Below are 14818 nucleotides of genomic sequence, written 5' to 3' on the forward strand. Positions count from 1 at the left end.
CAGCTGTCCCAATGTTTCTGGGACATTTACAGTTTCTTTCTCCTGTCCTGTTGTGTAATTGTCATGGGAGTCTGTTATAAAATGCTAAATGTGCCCAGAGGTGTGGGGTTGGCATGGATATCAGACATGAGGTCTGTGTTGGTCTTATGTATATGATTGTGGCATCTAAGTCTCCTGCACTTTATATTAGAGCAGCAGAATAACAAAGTGTTATGTATATGTGTGTGTATATATATATATATATATATATATATATATATATATATATATATATATATATAATCTGCTGAGCCAGCATCTGTAAATCTTCTGCAGTTTACAGGATTAGATTGTATAATGCAATATTTAATATTTTGTGCATATTGTGGGCAGTTTTGGGGTTGGCGCACAGTGGGTGAAGCTATAAATACACTTGGTGGGTGTGATTAATATTCCTATAACTTGCTAACTTGATTGCTTTGCTGCAAATGTCCCAATAAATATTTTTTGTGATGTTGGTAGCTATGTAATGTTTTGTTCTTACTGGGTTGGCAACTTGGTGCAATGCCAGTAATACAATGTCTAATTGCAGCAGTGGTGAAGGAACTATGCAAGTTGATGACACAGTGTTGGTAAATATGTTTTGATGTAAAGTTTTGTCTAGTTGAAAAACAAAAATAGGACACAGTTTTCATTTGTTGCCAGCACTTAACTTTATGTTGTTATAGGTGATGTCACATGATACATTATCATCAAGGTCGTTTTTCCTTTTTGCCCCTATCACAAAGTCCTCTGTCTGTTTCTTCTCATCTCTACACATCTGTGTATCCCTCTCTCTTTCTCATATTCTTGAGATTTCACACTGGTCATCTCTTGACTCTTTTCTGGTCTTTTAACATTTCACCCACATCTTCTCTTCTTTATTACTGTTTTCCATCTCTGACCCTGTCCTGTTCTCCCTCATCTATCTTACAGATTGGTCTCCTCTATACAAGCTGTGTTGGCCTCTACAGCTGGCTACATAGTCGCCACTTCTTGTAAGGATGTCATTGAGGACAGGTAAGTTATCTGGAACAAGATATCAGAATGAAGTGTTTGGGAGAGTGCCACAGTTGGTGCAGACAAAGCTAGAGAAGATTGGGTTAGAAAGGAGAGGTTGCAAAGGACTACGCGCTATGGGAGGTGCAGATGTAATCTGATAGGAAAGGTTAATGCTGTAAAAAGAGGGTATAGGAGAAGAGCTTGTAGGGCAGATAGAGAAAAAGAGCGGAGCATGCATAGCGGGGAGGAAGTAGGGGAGTGTTTGACAAAGTAGGAGGAGACAGCAGAGGTGCTCATAGGATAGATGAGAGGATAAAAGTAACTTGGTTGGTGAGGAGGGAGCAGAAGGAGACAAAGTGGGAGGGAGCACTCATGGGATGCAGAGGGAGCAGGAGGGATGCTCATTATGTGGGTGGGATCAGGAGAATAGCTGATTGGTTGGGGTGATGTTCTCACAAATAGAGGTGCTGATACATAGATGTGCTGATACATAGAGGGGCTCATAGGAGGATGGGAAGGAGGATTGATTAGAGTTTACTTTGCAGACTCTGTAGGGAGGAGGAAATGTGTTCATTGTGTGGGTGAGAGCAGGAGAGGTGCCAATAGGATGGGTGAGAGCAGGAGCGGTGTCTAAGATGGGTGAGAGCAGGAGAGGTGACTATAGGATGGGTGAGAGCAGGAGAGGTGACTATAGGATGGGTGAGAGCAGGAGAGGTGCCTATAAGATGGGTGAGAGCAGTAGAGGAGCCTATAGGATGGGTGAGAGCAGGAGAGGAGACTATAGGATGAGTGAGAGCAGGAGAGGTGCCTGTAGGATGAGTGAGAGCAGGAGAGGTGCCTGTAGGATGAGTGGGATCAGGAGAGGTAACTATAGGATGGGTGAGAGCAGTAGAGGAGCCTATAGGATGGGTGAGAGCAGGAGAGGAGACTATAGGAGGGGGGGAAGAGGTGACTATAGGATGGGTGAGAGCAGGAGAGGTGCCTATAGGATGAGTGAGAGCAGGAGAGCTGACTATAGGGTGGGTGAGAGCAGAAGAGGTGACTATAGGATGGGTGAGAGCAGGAGAGGTGCCTGTAGGATGGGTGAGAGCAGGAGAGGTGATTATAGGATGGGTGAGAGCAGGAGAGGTGATTATAGGATGGGTGAGAGCAGGAGAGGTGCCTGTAGGATGGGTGAGAGCAGGAGAGGTGCCTGTAGGATGGGTGAGAGCAGGAGAGGTGCCTGTAGGATGGGTGAGAGCAGGAGAAGTGCCTGTAGGATGAGTGGGAGCAGGAGAGGTAACTATAGGATGGGTGAGAGCAGGAGAGGTGCCTGTAGGATGAGTGGGATCAGGAGAGGTAACTATAGGATGGGTGAGAGCAGGAGAGGTGCCTATAAGATGGGTGAGAGCCGTAGAGGAGCCTATAGGATGGGTGAGAGCAGGAGAGGAGACTATAGGAGGGGGGGGGAAGAGGTGACTATAGGATGGGTGAGAGCAGGAGAGGTGCCTATAGGATGAGTGAGAGCAGGAGAGGTGACTATAGGGTGGGTGAGAGCAGAAGAGGTGACTATAGGATGGGTGAGAGCAGGAGAGGTGATTATAGGATGGGTGAGAGCAGGAGAGGTGCCTGTAGGATGAGTGGGATCAGGAGAGGTAACTATAGGATGGGTGAGAGCAGGAGAGGTGACTATAGGATGAGTGAGAGCAGGAGAGGTGACTATATGATGGGATCAGGAGAGGTGACTATAGGATGGGTGAGAGCAGAAGAGGTGACTATAGGATGGGTGAGAGCAGGAGAGGTGACTACAGGATGGGTGAGAGCAGGAGAGGTGACTATAGGATGGGTGAGAGCAGGAGAGGTGCCTATAAGATGGGTGAGAGCAGTAGAGGAGCCTATAGGATGGGTGAGAGCAGGAGAGGAGACTATAGGATGGGTGAGAGCAGGAGAGGTGCCTGTAGGATGAGTGGGATCAGGAGAGGTAACTATAGGATGGGTGAGAGCAGGAGAGGTGCCTATAAGATGGGTGAGAGCAGTAGAGGATCCTATAGGATGGGTGAGAGCAGGAGAGGAGACTATAGGAGGGGGGGAAGAGGTGACTATAGGATGGGTGAGAGCAGGAGAGGTGCCTATAGGATGAGTGAGAGCAGGAGAGGTGACTATAGGGTGGGTGAGAGCAGAAGAGGTGACTATAGGATGGGTGAGAGCAGGAGAGGTGCCTATAGGATGAGTGAGAGCAGGAGAGGTGATTATAGGATGGGTGAGAGCAGGAGAGGTGCCTGTAGGATGGGTGAGAGCAGGAGAGGTGATTATAGGATGGGTGAGAGCAGGAGAGGTGCCTGTAGGATGGGTGAGAGCAGGAGAGGTGATTATAGGATGGGTGAGAGCAGGAGAGGTGCCTGTAGGATGGATGAGAGCAGGAGAGGTGATTATAGGATGGGTGAGAGCAGGAGAGGTGCCTGTAGGATGGGTGAGAGCAGGAGAGGTGATTATAGGATGGGTGAGAGCAGGAGAGGTGCCTGTAGGATGGGTGAGAGCAGGAGAGGTAACCATAGGATGGGTGAGAGCAGGAGAGGTGCCTATAAGATGGGTGAGAGCAGTAGAGGAGCCTATAGGATGGGTGAGAGCAGGAGAGGTGCCTATAGGATGAGTGAGAGCAGGAGAGCTGACTATAGGGTGGGTGAGAGCAGAAGAGGTGACTATAGGATGGGTGAGAGCAGGAGAGGTGCCTGTAGGATGGGTGAGAGCAGGAGAGGTGATTATAGGATGGGTGAGAGCAGGAGAGGTGCCTGTAGGATGCGTGAGAGCAGGAGAGGTGCCTGTAGGATGAGTGGGATCAGGAGAGGTAACTATAGGATGGGTGAGAGCAGGAGAGGTGACTATAGGATGAGTGAGAGCAGGAGAGGTGACTATAGGATGGGATCAGGAGAGGTGACTATAGGATGGGTGGGATCAGGAGAGGTGACTATAGGATGGGTGAGAGCAGGAGAGGTGACTATAGGATGGGTGAGAGCAGAAGAGGTGACTATAGGATGGGTGAGAGCAGAAGAGGTGCCTATAAAATGGGTGAGAGCAGGAGAGGTGACTATAGGATGGGTGAGAGCAGGAGAGGTGACTATAGGATGGGTGAGAGCAGAAGAGGTGCCTATAAGATAGGTGAGAGCAGGAGATGTGACTATAGGATGAGTGAGAGCAGGAGAGGTGACTATAGGATGAGTGAGAGCAGGAGAGGTGACTATAGGATGGGTGAGAGCAGAAGAGGTGACTATAGGATGGGATCAGGAGAGGTGACTATAGGATGGGATCAGGAGAGGTGACTATAGGATGGGTGAGAGCAGGAGAGGTGACTATAGGATGGGTGAGAGCAGGAGAGGTGACTATAAGATGGGATCAGGAGAGGTGACTATAGGATGGGTGAGAGCAGGAGAGGTGACTATAGGATGAGTGAGAGCAGGAGAGGTGACTATAGGATGGGATCAGGAGAAGTGACTATAGGATGGGTGAGAGCAGGAGAGATGACTATAGTATGGGTGAGAGCAGGAGAGGTGACGATAGGATGGGATCAGGAGAGGTGACTATAGGATGGGATCAGGAGAGGTGACTATAGGATGGGATCAGGAGAGGTGACTATAGGATGGGATCAGGAGAGGTGACTATAGGATGGGATCAGGAGAGGTGACTATAGGATGGGATCAGGAGAGGTGACTATAGGATGGGATCAGGAGAGGTGACTATAGGATGGGTGAGAGCAGGAGAGGAGACTATAGGATGGGATCAGGAGACGTGACTATAGGATGGGATCAGGAGAGGTGACTATAGGATGGCAGCAGAAGAATGAGAGGTGCCTATGGGATATTAATAACGTACAAGAGCTGAGTTTGCAGAGTGCACAGGTGAGAACAGTATAAATAAAGACAGGAGAGGTGTTTACTGCTACCTGTAAAGTCAGTGAAACATAAGGAGCAATTAATCATTTATACAATCTGATGTGAACTGTAGGAGACAGGTGTATGAGAAGAAGAAACTACTCTCTGAGGGTACAGCAGTGTATACAGTAGGGTACAGCTGTGTGTGAGGTACAGCAGTGTATACAGTAGGTAGAGCTGTGTGTGGGGTACAGCAGTGTATACAGTAGGTAGAGCTGTGTGTGGGGTACAGCAGTGTATACAGTAGGTAGAGCTGTGTGTGGGGTACAGCACTGTGTACAACAGGGCAGAGCTGTGTGTGAGGTACAGCAGTGTATACAGTAGGGTACAGAGCTGTGCGTGGGGTACAGCAGTGTATACAGTAGGGTACAGCTGTGTGTGGGGTACAGCACTGTGTATACAGTAGGGCAGAGCTGTGCGTGGGGTTCAGCAGTGTATACAGTAGGGTACAGAGCTGTGCGTGGGGTTCAGCAGTGTATACAGTAGGGTACAGAGCTGTGCGTGGGGTTCAGCAGTGTATACAGTAGGCAGAGCTGTGCGTGGGGTACAGCAGTGTATACAGTAGGTACAGCTGTGTGTTAGGTACAGCAGTGTATACAGTAGGCAGAGCTGTGCGTGGGGTACAGCAGTGTATACAGTAGGCAGAGCTGTGCGTGGGGTACAGCAGTGTATACAGTAGGCAGAGCTGTGCGTGGGGTACAGCAGTGTATACAGTAGGTAGAGCTGTACGTGGGGTACAGCAGTGTACACAGTAGGGTACAGCAGTGTATACAGTAGGGTACAGAGCTGTGCGTGGGGTTCAGCAGTGCATACAGTAGGGTACAGAGCTGTGCGTGGGGTTCAGCAGTGTATACAGTAGGGTACAGAGCTGTGCGTGGGGTTCAGCAGTGCATGATCGCTGTAATAAACAACTAAACCAAGTGAAGGTTATACCCCCAGTAATCTGCATTATTTGTAAGAATTAATACGTTTAAAAGAGATTATTGGTCCCATCCCCCTAGTGCCGCCCCCTGGCAGATGGAGATTAGGTGTAGTTGTAGGAGAGAGATTAGTGTCAGACATCTGCTCAGCAGGCGCAGTTAATTGGCACCGTTACAGATATGCCACAAGTCAGGGCTAACCCTGAACATCACGCACAGCTGCAAATGGTTAATGTAGTGAATGTGCCTAGGAGGAGAGGGGTTAATTGAGGCTCTAGAGCTTACTAAAGAGTTAATAACCCTTTGGTGGGGGACGGGGTGACAGAGCAATAATCTGTAGATATTTGATATTAATGCTGTAAGGTCTTGGGTAAGAAAGAGTTAACAGAGCAATACTCTATAGGTCTTTGGCAGGACTTAGTGTAACCTGGCTGTGCTCTATAGATCTTTGGCACAAAAAGGGTAAATTAAGCAATATTTTGCAGCTCTCTGCTGTAGGAGGGGTTAATAGGGTAATGCTCTGCAGAAGGTTCTGTCTCATTCCGTGTATTTATCTGTGGCGTCTCTCTGTTCGCAGACACTGGCTTGCTGCCACCTACACACGCTTTGCTGTCCCATATTTTATATATGATGTGTACGCGATGTACCTGTGTTACTGGCACAAGCACAAGGTGAAAGGTCACAGCGAGAGCTGGCAGCTCACCAGAGCCTATCTGCATAAGGAGTTCCTCATGGTACTGCACCATGTCTTCATGGTGGTGGTCTGCTTCCCCGTGTCTGTGGTAAGTACCCAACAGGGCCAGTCTCACAACAGTGACCTAATGACAGTTACAAGTTTAAGGGGTTAAAGGATCAATTCCAAAAATCATCTAAGTGACCTAATGACAGTGTTTAATGTATCTAAGTGACCTAATGACAGTGTTTAATGTATCTAAGTAACCTAGTGAAAGTGTTAAATGTATCTAAGTGACCTAGTGATAGTTACAAGTTTAAGGGGTTAAAGAGTCAATTTCACTGAAAATATTAGTGACCTAATGGCAGTTACAAGTTTAAAGTAACGTGAAACCCACATTTTTTGTTTCGTGATTCATATAGAGAATACAATTTAAAAAAGTTTCCAATTAACTTATGTTATCAATTTTACGTTGTTCTTATGTTATTCTTTGTTGAAGAGATATCTCAATAGGTAGCGTGTACTGTCAAATCTTCAAACCCGTTGGAATGTGGAACCACGTCACTTCCGGAGACGTTGTACCCCTCAATCCTATTGGTTGCGCATGCGCAACTCCCGCATCTCAAATATACTTGGAATTCCAAGCATGAATAACACGCATGTGCACATTGCCCATCAGGTTGCAAAACTCGATGGGCAAAGCAAGTGGAATTATTAGTGCTGCCATATTTGAATTATTAGTGCTGCCATATTGGTGCTTCATGGACATCCTTAGGAACGAGTTTCTGCAGCTGGATTCAAATCTCTTCCAATACGTGACAGTAAAACGCAGGACAATTATTGGGCGCCTAGTTGTATAGATATAGACATCTACAACACTGATCACAAGCAAGCTTTGTATTGGAAGAGCTCAGAAACTCATTCTGTCCACCATGCACCAATATGGTAGCACTAATAATTCAACTTGCTTTGCCCGTCGAGTTTTACAACCTGACGGGCAATGTGCGCATGCACGGTATTCGTGCTTGGAATTCCAAGTATGTATGCGCAACCTGTCGGATTGAGAGGAACCACGTCTCCTGTAGTGACGTGGTTCTACATTCCGACGGGTTTGAAGATTTGACAGAACATAACGTTTACGTGTCTGGAGCTGTACATGACAGGAAATAATGCTGCGATCTACTGTTCATGCAATTGTATAACATAGTAACAAAGTATATGAGGTTGAAAAAAGACCAAAGTGCATCGAGTTCAACCTATACAGATCTGATATACTAACAAAAAAGCTCCAGTTGAGCTTAAATTAATCCCATTAAAAGGTGACCATTTAATACAAGCAATCCTATCCATGAATTCAGTTTCTAGCCATAAAGGTATCCAAATAATTTTTAAATGTATCTAAGGTATTGGCATTCATTGTTGCAAAACTTCTGCCACTTAATGCTGCAGATACGTGCACACTTCTGAAGTTCCCTTCTTGCTTTTCAACAAACAATAACAAGAAAACAAAAAAAATTATACTAGAAGTTAATTGGAAAGATGTTTAAAATGTTATCTCTGAATCATCAAAGAACATCTGTTTTTTAAAGGGTCATTTCCACAAATAATCTAAGTGATCTTCAGTGGGGGTAAAGAGTCAGTGATTTGTAAAACAACAGCAGGTTTAATGAGTTAGAGGCAGCTGTCAAGATAGAAATAACATTTTTCCCCAGACTCTTTAATACTGTGACCCTGCAAGAATAAAGGTGTAAACCATTTTCTCTGACATCTGCGTTTCCCTCCATACTTTCCTTTACAGCTGTGGAGAGAGGGAAAGGGTGACTTCTTTTTGGGGTGCATGCTGATGGCCGAGGTCAGCACTCCATTTGTTTGCCTCGGCAAAGTCCTCATTCAGGTGAGTGCGGTTTGCAGCCCTTTGCTCACTAACACCTAGATTACGAATTTTGCGTTAGAGGCTATGCTGTGGTATATACACACACACACACACAGATACATACAAATACATATATACAGTATCTCACAAAAGTGAGTACACCCCTCATATTTTTGTAAATATTTTATTATATCTTTTCATGCGACAACACTGAAGAAATTACACTTTGCTACAATGTAAAGTAGTGAGTGCACAGCCTGTATAACAGTGTAAATTTGCTGTCCCCTCAAAATAACTCACACAGCCATTAATGTCTAAACCGTTGGCAACAAAAGTGAGTACACCCCTAAGTGAAAAAAGTCCAAATTGGGCCCAATTAGTCAATTTCCCTCCCCGGTGTCATGTGACTTGTTAGTGTAACAAGGTCTCAGGTGTGAATGGGGAGCAGGTGTGTTAAATTTGGTGTTATCGCTCTCTCACTCTCTCATACTGGTCACTGGAAGTTCAACATGGCACCTCATGGCAAATAACTCTCTGAGGATCTGAAAAAAACAATTGTTGCTCTACATAAAGATGGCCTAGGCTATAAGAAGATTGCCAAGACCCTGAAACTGAGTTGCAGTATGGTGGGCAAGACCATACATCAGTTTCACAGGACAGGTTCCACTCAGAACAGGCTTCGCCATGATCGGCTAAAGAGGTTGAGTGCACGTGCTCAGCGTCCTATCCAGAGGTTGTCTTTGGGAAATATATGTATGAGTGCTGCCAGCATTGCTGCAGAGGATGAAGGGGTGGGGGGGGGGGTCAGCCTGTCAGTGCTCAGACCATATGCCGCACACTGCATCAAATTGGTCTGCACAACAAAGCCCGCAAAAAGTTTGCTGAAGAAAAGCAGACTAAGGACATGGATTACTGGAACCATGTCTTGTGGTCCAATGAGACCAAGATAAACTTATTTGGTTCAGATGGTGTCAAGTGTGTGTGGCGGCAACCAGGTGAGGAGTACAAAGACAAGTGTGTCTTGCCTACAGTCAAGCATGGTGGTGGGAGTGTCATGGTCTTGGCCTGCATGACTGCTGCCAGCACTGGGGAGCTAAAGTTCATTGAGGGAACCATGAATGCCAACATGTACTGTGACATACTGAAGCAGAGCATGATCCCCTCCTTTCAGAGACTGGGCCGCAGGGCAGTATTCCAACATGATAACGACCCCAAACACACCTCCAAGACGACCACTGCCTTGCTAAAGAAGCGGAAGGCAAAGGTGATGGACTGGCCAAGCATGTCTCCAGTCCTAAACCCTATTGAGCATCTGTGGGGCATCCTCAAACAGAAGGTGTGGGAGTGAAAGGTCTCTAACATCCACCAGCTCTGTGATATCGTCATGCAGGAGTGGAAGAGGACTCAAGTGGCAACCTGTGAAGCTCTGGTGAACTCCATGCCCAAGAGGGTTAAGACATTGCTGGAAAATAATGGTGGCCACCCAAAATATTGACACTTTGGGCCCAATTTGGACATTTCTACTTAGGGCTTTACTCACTTTTGTTGCCAACAGTTTAGACATTAATGGCTGTGTGTTGAGTTATTTCCTTTCATGTAATTGGCAAGAGTCCATGAGCTAGTGACGTATGGGATATACAATCCTACCAGGAGGGGCAAAGCTTCCCAAATCTCAAAATGCCTATAAATACACCGCTCATCACACCCACAATTCAGTTTTACAAACTTTGCCTCCTATGGAGATGGTGAAGTAAGTTTGTGCTTGATTTTCTTCTGTGATATGCGCTTCTCAGCATTTTGAAGCCCAATTCCTCTCAGAGTACAGTGAATGTCAGAGGGATGTGAAGAGAGTATCACCTATTGATTCTATGGTTTTCCTCACGGGAAATCTTTTCAAAGGTTCTCTGTTATCGTTGTAGAGATTAATCTCCTACCATCCTTTTCAGATCAACGATATACTCTCATATTCCATTACCTCTACTGATACTGGTTTGGCTATCTGCTATATGTGGATGGGTGTCTTTCGGTAAGTACGTTTTTATTACTTAAGACACTCTCAGCTATGGTTTGGCACTTTATGTATTAATATAAAGTTTTAAATATATGTATTGTACTTATATTTGCCATGAGTCAGGTTTATGTATATTTCCTTTTGCAGACTATCAGTTTCAAAATTGGGAAACATATTTAGGAAGTTATTTTTTCTTACCTGGGGTATAGTCTTTTCTTCAAATTGACTGCTTTTTCATTAATTTTTGCGGGCAAAATTAGGCTCGCGATGTTCCAAGGTAACAATTTATTTGGTTCTCAGTTGGATTCAATTATTTCAACTGTCACTGGGGGGGGAGTTTTTTTACCTCAAGATAAAAGATCTAAGGGTAAATCTAAAGCTTCTAATCGTTTTCTTTCTTTTCAACAGAATAAGGAACAGAAAGCCAATCCTTCCCCCAAAGAATCTGGTTCCAATTGAAAACCTTCTTCAAGTTGGAATAAATCCAAGCCTTTTAAAATATCAAAAACCAGCCCCCAAATCTGCATGAAGATGCGGCCCTCATACCAGCTCAGCTGGTGGGGGGGCAGATTTAAAAATTTCCAAAACATTTGGGCAGATTCTGCCCAAAATCAATGGATTCAGAGCATTGTCTCTCAGGGGTATCAAATAGGTTTCAGAGTAAGACCTCCTGTGAGAAGATTTTTTCTCTCACACGTTCCAGCAAATCCAGTGAAGGATTTTCTCAAGTGTGTTTCAGATCTAGAGCTTTCAGGAGTAATCATACCAGTTCTGTTTCAGGAACAGGATCTGGGGTTTTATTCAAATCTATTCATTGTCCCAAAAAAAGAAAATTCATTCAGGCCAGTTCAGGATCTGAAAATTTTGAATCATTTTTTAAGAGTGCCAACTTTCAAAATGGTGACTATAAGGACTATTCTGCATTTCGTTCAGCAAGGTCATTGTATGTCCACGATAGACTTACAGGATGCATATCCAGGACATACTTGAAAACGAGAGAAATATCAATGTATACTTCCTGGTAAAATATTTTATAAATAAATATCTACATATTCCGATTCATCCAGACCACTATTGGTTTCTGAGATTCTCTTTTCTAGACAATGAAAAGAAACAACAGGACAGACGCAGCCCGACTCAAGTGAAGGGCAATCCCAGACGATCCCAGACGAAACGCGTAGAGACTTACCTTTGACTATTAGAACACTCAGCTAATCCACCATCGGAATTGTGAAGGTATCTCCAGCAAACATCCCTGCACTTGCTTTATTAACTACGGCTGAGGCGGACTTTGTACGCTGGGTCTATTCCTCCTACAGTGGAACAGCTGCAGTTATCTGTTCTGGATATCATTTCCAGTTTTTGCATTTGATATTTTTAATTCTGTAAGTAGCCATTTGTCTTAGCGCACTTACCTCCAAATAAATTTTACTTCACTTGAGTCGGGCTGCGCCTGTCCTGTTTTTTCTTTTCAGTGTCTTCTTCTATTGATGTGATTGGCGAGAATCCATCACACGTCACGGGCAGCATCTGATCTACAAGCACACGGAAGTGAAGCTCATAGGACCCAAGTGATCAACCTCAAAGGAGTAACCGGCTTTTCTCACCCACTGACATCATAGTTCCGGGACCGTAAGCGCCAAATACTGGCATTGTTTGTTCATCTCACACCTCTTTTCTAGACAAGCATTACCAATTTGTCGCTCTTCCAATTGGCCTAGCGACAGCTCCAAAAATTTTTTCAAAGGTTCTCAGTGCCCTACTCTCTGTAATCAGACAATAGGGTATTGCGGTGTTTCCTTATTTGGACGATATCTTGGTACTAGCTCAGTCTTTACATTCTGCCAAATCTCACATGAATTAGATTAGATCATCATTGTATAGCTCAAGGGGCCTCTTTTGTTCGTCCAACCTGGACTGTAATTACAACAGATGCAAATCTTTCAGGCTGGGGAGCTGTCTGGGGATCTCTGACAGCACAAAGGGTTTGGAAATTTCAAGAGGCAAGGTTACCAATCAATATTTTAGAACTCTGTGCTATTTTCAGGGCTCTTCAGGTTTGGCCTCTGTTGAAGAGAGAACCATTCATTTGTTTTCAGACAGAAAATATCACAACTGTGGCATATGTCAATCATCAGGGTGGGACTCACAGTCCCATAGCTTTGAAATAAGTATCTCAGAGACTTTCTTGGGCGGAATCCAGCTCTTGTCTAATTTCTGCGGTACATGGCCCAGGTGTAGACAATTGGGAGGTGGATTATCTCAGCCATCAGACTTTACATCCGGGGGAGTGGTCTCTCCATCCAGATGTGTTTTTTTCAGATTGTACAGATGTGGGGTCTTCCAGAAATAGATCTGATGGCTTCCCATCTAAACAAGAAACTTCCCAGGTACTTGTCCAGGTCCAGGGATCATCAGGCGGAGTCGGTGGATGCGTTAGCAGTTACTTGGTTTTACCAACCTGCTTATATCTTCCTGCCTCTATTTCTTCTTCCAAGAGTGATCTCCAAGATGATCATGGAACAATCGTTTGTGTTTCTGGTAGCACCAGTATGGCCTCACAGTTTCTGGTATGCGGATCTTGTCCGGATGTCCAGTTGCCAACCTTGGCCACTTCCTTTAAGACCAGACCTTCTGTCTCAAGGACCGTTTTTCCTTCAGGATCTCAAATCGTTAAATTTGAAGATATGGAAATTGAACGCTTAGTGCTTAGTCATAGAGGTTTCTCTGACTCAGTGATTGATATGTTACAGGCTCGTAAATCTGTTTCTAAGAAGATTTATTATCGAGTTTGGAAGACTTGTATTTCATGGTGTTCTCATAAATTCTCCTGGCATTCTTTTAGAATTCCTAGAATTTTACATATTTTTCAGGATGGTTTGGATAAAGGTTTATCTGCAAGTTCTTTGAAGGGACAAATCTCTGCTCTTTCTGTTTTATTTCACAGAAAGATTGCTAAACTTCCTGATATTCACTGTTTTGTGCAGGCTTTGGTTCGTATCAAGCCTGTCATTAAATCAATCTCTCCTCCTTGGAGTCTTAATTTGGTTTTGAAGGCTTTACAGGCTCCTCTGTTTGAGCCTATGAGGCATATTTAAGAAATGTCTTGCGGACCTGATCCGACAGTGCGGATCAGGTCCGCAAGACATCGCTGAATGCGGAGAGCAATACGCTCTCCGCATTTAACATTGCACCAGCAGCTCACAAGAGCAATGCCGCGAGTCAGCAGGGGGTGTCAATCAACCCGATCGTACTTGATTGGGTTGAATTGTTGCGATTCCTGTCCGCCTGCTCAGAGCAGGCGAACAGGGTTATGGAGGAGCGGTCTTTGTGACCGCTGCTTTATAACTGCTGTTTCTGGCGAGTTTCGCTAGAAACACGGGCCATCAAGCTCCTTTTGGAGCTTGATAGATAGGCCCCTATGCATTCTTTGGATATTAAACTACTTTCTTGGAAAGTGTTGTTCCTTTTGGCTATCTCTTCTGCTAGAAGAGTTTCCGAATTATCTGCTCTTTCTTGTGAGTCTCCTTTTCTGATTTTCCATCAAGATAAAGCAGTTTTGCGTACTTCATTTACGTTTTTACCTAAAGTTGTGAATTCTAACAACATTAATAGGGAAATTGTTGTTCCCTCTTTGTGTCCTAATCCTAAGAATTCTTTGGAGAGATCCTTACATTCTCTGGATGTTGTAAGAGCTTTGAAATATTATGTTGAAGCTACTAAAAATTTCAGGAAGACTTCTAGTCTATTTGTTGTCTTTTCTTGTCCTAGGAAAGGTCAGAAAGCTTCTGCCATTTCCTTGGCATCCTGATTAAAGCTTTTGATTCATCAGGCTTATTTGGAATCGGGTCAGGCCCCGCCTCAGAGAATTACAGCTCATTCTACTAGATCAGTTTCCACTTTGTGGGCTTTTAAGAATGAAGCTTCAGTTGATCAGATTTGCAAAGCAGCAACTTGGTCTTCTTTGCATACATTTACTAAATTCTACCGTTTTCATGTATTTGCCTCTTCGAAACAGTTTTTGGTAGAAAAGTTCTTCAGGCAGCCGTTTCAGTTTGATTCCTCTGCTTATGTTTTAAGATTTTTCGGAAAATGGCTGTTTTTATTTTTTTCCCTCTCTCTCTAGTGACTCTTCTGTGGAGTTTCACATCTTGGGTATTACTATCCCATATGTCACTAGCTCATGGACTCTTGCTAATTACATGAAAGAAAACATAATTTATGTAAGAGCTTACCTGATAAATTAATTTCTTTCATATTGGCAAGAGTCCATGAGACCCACCCTTTTTATGGTGGTTATGTTTTTTTGTATAAAGCACAATTATATTTCCAGTTCCTTTTTACTCCTTTTTCTATCACCCAGTTTATTCGTTAAACTGAATTGTGGGTGTGGTGAGGGGTATAATTTATAGGCAT

General features: G+C 44.4%; 1 protein-coding gene across 1 annotated transcript in view; it reads left to right on the forward strand.

Moving 5' to 3' along the window:
* The window catches only part of TLCD3B (TLC domain containing 3B), an 83675-nt gene that overhangs the window by 55152 nt on the left and 13705 nt on the right, over positions 1-14818 (forward strand). Inside the window, exons 2-4 of the mRNA XM_053695040.1 lie at positions 955-1038; positions 6423-6627; positions 8317-8412. Coding sequence (XP_053551015.1) covers positions 955-1038; positions 6423-6627; positions 8317-8412 — 385 coding nt within the window. The remainder of the gene's footprint in view (positions 1-954; positions 1039-6422; positions 6628-8316; positions 8413-14818) is intronic.

The sequence above is a fragment of the Bombina bombina genome, chromosome 11, assembly GCF_027579735.1.
Source record: "Bombina bombina isolate aBomBom1 chromosome 11, aBomBom1.pri, whole genome shotgun sequence".
NCBI classification, from domain to species: Eukaryota; Metazoa; Chordata; class Amphibia; order Anura; family Bombinatoridae; genus Bombina; species Bombina bombina.